The following is an 8,878-nucleotide window of genomic DNA, read 5'->3' as shown; positions in this document are numbered from 1 at the left end:
GAATTTGTAAACAACATAAAGGAAGAATGAAAGGAATATCTTATCGAGGTAATTGTATTTGCTTTGGTAGATATGCTCTTTAGGCACTTAAACCCGTGTGGATCATGTCTAGGAGTGTTATGAAGAATTTGATTGGGAAGTACAATGATAGAGAATGTTGTTATGTTTGAGCTTAGCTTATTTAAGAATTGAGTTTAAACTAAAGCTTGAATTAGGATAACAACCAATATATATAATTTTTTTTCCAAGTCAAGTCCAAATTGTTCATGAATAGCCTGCTTCGTAAATTGTTCAACATTAAAACAAATATGGAAATTATAACATTAGACTTTTTTTATTTTTTATTTTTTTTAATATTGAAATTATAACACAAGGATTAGACCATTCACATGTGCAAATTTCTTATATATTTTAGCATAATAATCTTTTTGTTTATTTTACTTAACCACTTTTCAAAACACCAACATTAGATTATCTATTCTAAACTATACTTCATAAAAGATCAATTTTAATTTTTTTTTAAATTTTTTTATTTTTCACACACTACATATACCATCCACTCTTTTCCTTCATTTTCAGGGAAACATAAATAAAGAATAAAAAATTGAAACAAACAAACAACCATGTTTGTGTATATTTGCACAAATACTATAGCAAAAATGCATTTTGCAAAATTGACGCATAAGTTGATGTAGTAGGTATATATTTTTTAAGATTGATTGAACAAAATTTGGCCCTCACACTATTTTATAACATCTTAATAAAATTACTGTTGTTATACTTAAATCCAAACATCCATGTTTAAAAATTTAAGAAAAGAAAAATACATACTAATGTTATATATGATATGATAGCTTATGGGAATAGTTTAACAAAGTTTCTTTGGTGAAAAATTCTTCAAAGTTTAAACTTCTCATATATTTATTTTTTGAGTGTGAATTTTGAAAATCTAACCATTGAGTTTCATGTTTCTTATATTCTTAATATATATGTGTGTGTGTGTGTGTGAAATTTTATTCAAATCGGATGTTATTTACTATTTGATCAATAAAATTTTTTTATACATATTTTTAAATCACAAAAAGTTAAAATTTTAACATTTGTTTAATGATATAAAAATTGATAATTGATTTTCATGAAATTTTGCAAGTATGAAGATAGAATCTAATGGTTATATTTTCAAAATTTACACTTAATATGAAGATATATAAAAAGTTTGGAGGATTTTTCTCCAAAGAAAATTTGTTTGGTTTAGTTTATTTCCTTTGCAGAAAAAAGTCTAGAATCATAAAATTTTTCACAACTTTTTTTCTATAAGAGCATTCACATCAGCTCTTGGATAATTGTGTATAAATGTGTAAAATACACATTTTGACCATTTTTACACATTTTGAAGTAAAAAACACACTATATCAGTCTTTGTAAAATCGTGTAAACCTGTGTATAATTTTCAACGAGCTACAGTACCCGTGTAAATTTACACAGGCACTGTAGCCCGTTTATAACTTAAAATAATATTATATGTACAGTAAACAAAACCTCATTTTCGCTCTTTTTTTTCTTTCTCATCTCACTGAGCACACCAACGCCTCTCTCACTCTCAGCTTCCCTTTCCCTTTTGAGTTCTTCCTCTCATATTCTTTTGCTCATTCTCATCACCAAATTCTTTTGCTCATTCTCATCACCACGGGAAATAAAATGTGATCGGTTTAGGAGTTTTGCAGTTCCAGTGAGGAGGGTGGATCATTGGGTTGATGGAATCTTCTCTATTGACAGACGTTGGGGCTGATTTCTCTAAAAAATGTATAGGTTTTTCTCATTGAGATTTTAGAGTTTTTTGGTTTCAATCAAGATTCTTGGGAGTTTCTCTAAACTAATTTTTTTGGGGGTTTCTTGTTTCAAATTTTTTCTGGTTTGGGGTTTTTTTTTTATGGATTCTTCGGAGCACACCCAAAGTTATTTTTGAGAGCTAGTGTGCTGTTTTAGTACCTCCATGGGATAGTTCTACATAAACGAGTTTTAATTTATGAACTTTGTTCTTGATAGGTCAAAAAAGTTTCAATCTATGTTTTAATTTATGAACTTTGCTCTATTTGATGTTCATAGTTACAGAGTTCTAGCTGATTTACTGTGTGGATATTTGGTTGTTAGCTTTATTGCCGTGATTACCATGTATTTGGTTAGTTAGTTGCTGAGATTTTGTGCCTGATCAGTGTGTATGTATAATTGGACTTGGCTGTGTAGTTTAGTTGGTTTTGTCAAGTTGTTGTTTGGGGTAGCTTGCCCTGTATTGTAGCCTTTGGCTGTTGTGGCTGGTTTTGTTGCTTAGCAAAAGTCACTAGATTATCGGGCGGGTGTATTGGGTCTTGTTTGGGCAGCGTAAACTAGTCATTTTCCATTTCCACTAACATTTCTTAGATTAGAAATCTTCAACATACAGCCTAAACTACTCATTTTCCCCAACCAAAAAGAAAGCCATATATATGCTGTGGAACAGGACAAAGAAGACTAACCCTTAATAGAATCAGTATTAGCACTAAGTAGCTGTAGCTAGAAGCACCCACCAACACGAAGATGGCGATTAGGAGCTCCCTACAGTGTCCAATCTTCAACTTCTACCTCTCACTGTGTATGTCTCTGCCTGTGGAGCAATTTTAATCTAGGACTAATCTTTAATTTTTTATTTTTATTCTAGGACTAATCTTATAGGTTGCAAACAGTATAGCTAACTGCTTGTCTTTCTGTCTCTCTTTTGGAAGCCAAATTTGATAAAATCATACTTTTTTTAGTTCTTCATTTGAGAATAATTTGTGGGAAATCGGTTTAAATTTTGGTTTATTTTTGAATTCTGTTGAATACTTATTATTTCTAAGGTTGAATTTCATGTGGGTTTTATCTTGTGTTTGAGGTTTGAGGTTTGAGGTTGAATACTTATTATTTCTATGGTTGAATTCCATGCTCTCAATTCTGTTGCTTTGAGGTTTGATTTTCTTGTGTTTGTACATGAATTGGTCAATGAATTAGACCATAAGGGTGCTTGGTTATGAATTAGACTATAAGGGTGCTTCATCTATGCTTGGTTGTGGTTGAATTCCATGCTCTCAATGCCTTTTCTTTTTTGTTTTCAATTTTGTTGCTTATTAGTGTTGCTTATTAGTGCTGCTTCTGAATTACTTTGGTGTTTGTTAGGTGATGGACTCACAAAATCAAAATCCATTCTTCCTTGACATTTTACAAGACAATGAACAAGGTTTTGAGTCTTTTGACAGTAGTAATTTGATGTCCACTCCGCATTCAGACGCCAATGTCCATCAATCTCCACCCCAAGTTGAAATGGGACAATCTATACCCCCTATTGCAAAAAAATCAACTACTAAGAGAGGTCAACGAGGAATCAACTTCACCATAGATGAAGACATTAAGCTAGTATCGGCGTGGCTCAATGTTAGCTTAGATGCCGTGACATCGACGGACCAAAAACACACAACATTTTGGGAGAGAATTTGGTTTACCTTTCACAATGACAAGAAATTTAACCGCACTAAGGATTCTTTAAATAGTTGGTGGTCAACAATTCAAAGGGAGACCAACAAGTTCTGTGGATGCTTGGCCCAAATTGAGAACCAGAATGAAAGCGGTAAAACTGAGCATGACAAGGTATTTCAACTCAACATTTAATATGTATTGTACATCAAAACACTTTTAGTTTTATGATTTTTATTATTTTCAATTTTTTACTTTTGTAGATTGAAGATGCAAAAACTATGTATCAAATTAATTGCAAAAATGCATTTCAATTGGAGCATTGTTGGAGAATTTTGAAGAATGAAGCTAAGTGGTTGATTCTAAGAGATAGTTTGAAGGCCCGCACAAGACAACCAGCCACACAACCAGCCACACAACCAGCCATACAATCCTTTGCAAGCTCAATAAATGTAGATGAAGATAATGAAGAGATGAACTCCGGCGAAACCTTGGAGAGACCTATAGGCAAGAAGGCCGAAAAGGAGAAATTAAAGAAAAGAAAGAATTGTGATGACGTGATCCCAACACTTTCCTCCCAATTGGACGAAATCAAGGAAGAAAAGAGAAGAATGCATGAGGAGAAAAAAGAAAGTATGCGCATTGCATTAGAAGAACGAAGAGAGGCAATGCGCATTGCATCCGAAGAACGAAGAGAGTTGATTCGTATCAAGGAAGAGAAGAATGAAGTAGAAAAGAGGAAAATGGAAGATGAATGATGAAAGATACAAGAACTATGGATCCTGAGCAAAAAGAATACATTCGTCTACGTTGTTTGGAAATCTTGGAGAGGTTAAGGTCTAAATATGCATCATAATGGAATATTATTATTGACAATATCTAATTAAGTAATTTTTTGTATAGTGCAAAGATACTAGCACATAGTTGACATAGATGATTTGATGTTAGACATCTCTTTTGTAGTATTTACTTATGCAAGGAACATGATTATTCAATCTCTAATCATGTTAGATATATTTTTGTAGTCTTTACTTGTGCAAGGAAATAGATGCAATGTTGTAAATTTTGTATTGTGCACGAACAATAACACTTGATTATTCAATTTAATTTATGATTCTGTTCTTGTCATTCTATTTTGGGTGAAGCAATGTCTCTGTTGAAAGTGGTTGTACTTGCTGATTTTATTGGTTGGAAATGTTATTTGAATGTAAATATGCTATTTTATTGGTTGCTGATTTTATTAGTTGTAATGCTATTTTTCTGCATTTTCTCAACAGGTGGCTGTACTTGCATTGTGTCATTTTTCTGCATAATGTTATTTTTCTGCATAGTGTCATTTTTCTGCATAATGTTATTGTTCTGCATAGTGTTATTGTTCTGCAGTGTTATTTTTCTGCATAATGTTATTTTTCTGTAGTGTTATTTTTCTGCATACTGTTATTTTTCTGCATAGTGTCATTTTTTTGCATAATGTTATTTTTCTGCATAATTATTTTTCTGCATAGTGTTATTTTTCTGCATAGTGTTATTGTTCTGCATAATGTTATTTTTCTGCAGTGTTATTTTTCTGCAGTGTCATTTTTCGGCATAGTGTCATTTTTCTGCATAATGTTATTTTCTGCATAATTATTTTTCTGCAGTGTTATTGTTCTGCAGTGTTATTTTTCTGCATATTGTTATTTTTCTGCATAGTGTTATTGTTCTGCATAGTGTTATTGTTCAACAGTGTTATTTTTTTGCATACTGTTATTTTTCTGCATAGTATCATTTTTCTGCATAATGTTATTTTTCTGCATAGTGTGATTTTTCTGCATAATGTTATTTTTCTGCAGTGTCATTTTTCTGCATAGTGTCATTTTTCTGCATAGTGTCATTGTTCTGCATAGTGTTATTGTTCTGCAGTGTTATTTTTCTGCATACTGTTATTTTTCTGCATAGTATCATTTTTCTGCATAATGTTATTTTTCTGCATAATTATTTTTCTGCATAGTGTTATTGTTCTGCATAATGTTATTTTTCTGCAGTGTTATTTTTCTGCAGTGTCATTTTTCTGCATAGTGTCATTTTTCTGCATATTGTTATTGTTCTGCATAGTGTTATTGTTTTGCAGTGTTATTTTTCTGCATAGTATCATTTTTTTGCATAATGTTATTTTTCTGCATAGTGTTATTTTTCTGCATAGTGTGATTTTTCTACAGTGTTATTGTTCTGCAGTGTTATTTTTCTGCATACTGTCATTTTTCTGCATAGTGTCATTGTTCTGCATAGTGTCATTGTTCTGCATAGTGTTATTGTTTTGCATACTGTTATTTTTCTGCATACTGTTATTTTTCTGCATAGTATCATCGGGTTTAAAGTTAAAAAAAATATGATCTTTAGGTTTGAATTTACCATTGGATTTAAAGTTAAAAAATATGACATTTATGTTTGAATTTACCATTGGGTTTAAAGTTAGGTTTGAATTTACCGTTTGAATTTCAAAATAATGACCGGTGGATATAACAATAAAAATTATGACCGTTGGGTCAAAAAAAAAAAATGACCGTTGATCGAAGACATCGATTCAACAGCATCAATTCGGTCACTGATTCTAGTAATACGGTGGTCGGAGACATCGATTTAGCGGCGGTCGTCGGAGACATCGATTCGGTGGCGGTGGTCGGAGACATCGATTCGATGGCGGTCGTCGGAGACACTATTACAACAATCGGCCCACCGGTGATGGCGGTACAATGGTCAGAGACACCAATCCGGTGGGCCATCGGACCTCCACCACAAGCGGTTCTATTGGCCGAGCCACCGGTGTTGGTAGTTTACTTAAAATATAAGTTTAAATTAAAAAAGTATAACCATTAAGGAAAATAATAAAAAATTGATGAATAATGAATATTTTATTGAATAGTCTTGTAAAATAAATAAACTGATGTAGGTGTTTTGTAAAAGTAATGGTGTAAAATAGAAAAAGTAGATTTTTTTGTGTAAAATAGACGGAATCTTTTCCACAAGCTGACGTGGTTGCTCTAAGTATATCTCGATAGAATGTGATTGTTGGAAAAAAAAAAAAAATAGCCATCCAGTATGCGTGAAATTTCAGAGTAAGTGAGTTGATGCGTAACTATTACTAACGTTAAAAATTCAAAATGGGGGACCACGTCCGTACCCCACAGACACACAATGACATGTATGTACGACGAATATTAGTTAGTTATCGTTCTCGTCTAGAAGAGGTGGGTGATGTCATGTGCTATCTAGACTTCCACAATGCCATTCTATTTACGCTATCTACTCTAACCAATATTTTCAAACTTGGTAGACTGTGGCGTTGGACATAAATTAGAACATAAGATAAGATCTTATTCGAACGCTACGCGTGAACTGCGATATTTTCTATCGGTTGGTGTGTGAACTGAATCATCACATATTTGAATTAGTCCTCATCTAGAAGACTATTTTATAATCTATTATATGTATCTTGTATATGTGCAGCTCCACTAGCTAGCAAATAATTGAATTAACTGTTCTTTTACTAACATATATTTGCATATTTGTTAACGTGCAATTGAATCCCATCACTCCTTGTTATGGATCTATGGTGTGTTAAAGCGTGTGGTTTTAAACTTTTTAAAAAATTAATTCACAATTCCTAACATTATTGTTTGACTAAGCTTCTGTTTGGATACCAATGAAAAATGAAAATTATTTCACTATTCAGCTTATTTTTACTATTATTCATGAGTCCTACTGTACTTTTTGGTACTATTCATGGGTCTCATAGTATTATTTTAGCTAACTTTTATCTTTATTTACAGTACTTTCAGTAATAAGTTTTCATTTTCAACAAAATAAATGGTATCCAAACATGCCCTAAGTGGAAAATAAAAAGAGAATAGAATTGAAGTGGGAAAGAAAAGAAAGGGAAGAAAAAAGAAAGGATAATTCAATCTACACGTAAGTAGTTTATGAATAGAGAGTAATCAAAATGATAATTTATTTAATGTATACTATCAAAGAGATATTTAGAATATAATCTTTCTATTTTGTTGTGAATTAACTTAGTTTTGATAATATTTACTAAGAAATAAATATCATCAATTTAAGAAGTTTTATGTGTCTCTTGAGGATTCAAAGTTGAGCAAATAATAAGCTATTCCACTACATGCGCATTAAACCAATTATTTAATTCTCATAACCGAGAATATATTGCAATGTTGAAAATATCTAACAATGCTCAATTATAAATTATTTTATTTATTTATTTATAATTTGATATTTACAATGGAAAAGTGAGAATTTGAATTTCAAATATTTTCGTTCAATTATGAAGTAATCAATCATAATTAGGATTTTGAAGACATTCTAACAATGTGGAATGTTAGTCATAGTAGTAATAAACCGAAACAGTTGAGAAGAATATATCAATAATTTACTCAATTCTTGTACTTTTAAGATTACATTAAATTATTTGATGACGGTTTATTAATTATAAGGATATAATAATAATTTTATATAGAAAGTATCATATTCTTTTGTTTCCTCACTTATTATATTATTTTATTGTTGTGGTGGGCAAAAAGTGAGTAAGGTTTATGGCAGGTACAAACTTGTTGCTTTTGCTCACACAATTAATTTTTTTAGAGATGGGATGCTCAATCAACCTTAAATGCCCTTAACAAGATGAAAATACTTAAGTTGAGGTGCTAGAATTAATTCCACATGTAGACAGAAAGTCTTTTATAAGAAATAGCCTTGAAATGCATATATAGGGGTCCTCGGGTTTAGTTTGAGATAGAGGTTACAAGTAGTTTTAATTAGTCTCCCGCACCTCCTTTTGATCCAGGGGCCTTCTGGCTTTATATATTCAGCCAAGATGTATTTGAGCCCTACATTTGAAAGGTCAAGATCAGATTTCATTGATACTTGTCCCATCAAGGCCTTACTAGAAGGTTTCTACACTGAGGTATGAGTTAGGTGGACACTGTTCAAATGTCATTTCCTTATTAATGCGGCCAATTAAGTGGTTGCAGTGCATTAAATGCGGAGGTGATGGTTGTTTTATCCATCCTCTTTCCTTTCTTCCCTGCTTAGTGACAAAATTTTCTCTTTGCCCTCGGTTTGTGCTCGACAACCTTTAGCCTTGGTTCTTGGCTTTCAGAGGTCAGGTTGGCATCCTCGGAGTCCTTGTCCAACATTGTCTTTTTTGCACTTGCATAAGGTTACTTGTATTTTTCTGAGGACATTCTGCTGGTGCTCACCTAGGTTTGTCTCCTCGGCTTTGTCCCCAATCCCTCTATTTGTATTCTCGGATCCTCGTCCCCTCACAATTGTGTATGTGAAAATATATCTATACTCTATAGTTTTTAATGTTGTGATAAATTACCAAGCCAAAAGTTTAAAT

The 8,878-nt window shown here is 32.1% G+C and overlaps 1 protein-coding gene across 2 annotated transcripts; it reads left to right on the top strand.

The window, feature by feature from the left end:
• Positions 1 to 1,690: 1,690 nt before the first annotated feature.
• LOC126706416 (glutathione S-transferase T3-like) lies at positions 1,691 to 4,590 on the top strand. 2 transcript variants are annotated; one of them, XM_050405861.1, is made up of 3 exons: positions 1,691 to 1,803; positions 3,190 to 3,657; positions 3,747 to 4,590. In XM_050405861.1, exons 2-3 carry the CDS (start codon positions 3,193 to 3,195, stop codon positions 4,239 to 4,241), a joined length of 960 nt encoding a protein of 319 aa, XP_050261818.1. In that variant the 5' UTR covers positions 1,691 to 1,803; positions 3,190 to 3,192; the 3' UTR covers positions 4,242 to 4,590. The 2 variants fall into 2 exon arrangements, with proteins under 2 accessions (XP_050261818.1, XP_050261827.1); XM_050405870.1 differs by lacking the exon at positions 1,691 to 1,803 and having other exon boundaries at positions 3,174 to 3,657.
• Positions 4,591 to 8,878: the final 4,288 nt, after the last annotated feature.

This window comes from Quercus robur, chromosome 2 (genome assembly GCF_932294415.1).
Source record: "Quercus robur chromosome 2, dhQueRobu3.1, whole genome shotgun sequence".
In the NCBI taxonomy this organism is placed as follows: domain Eukaryota; kingdom Viridiplantae; phylum Streptophyta; class Magnoliopsida; order Fagales; family Fagaceae; genus Quercus; species Quercus robur.
The sequence above is the reverse complement of the archived record's forward strand: the minus strand, read 5'-3'. Positions and strand labels throughout refer to the sequence as shown.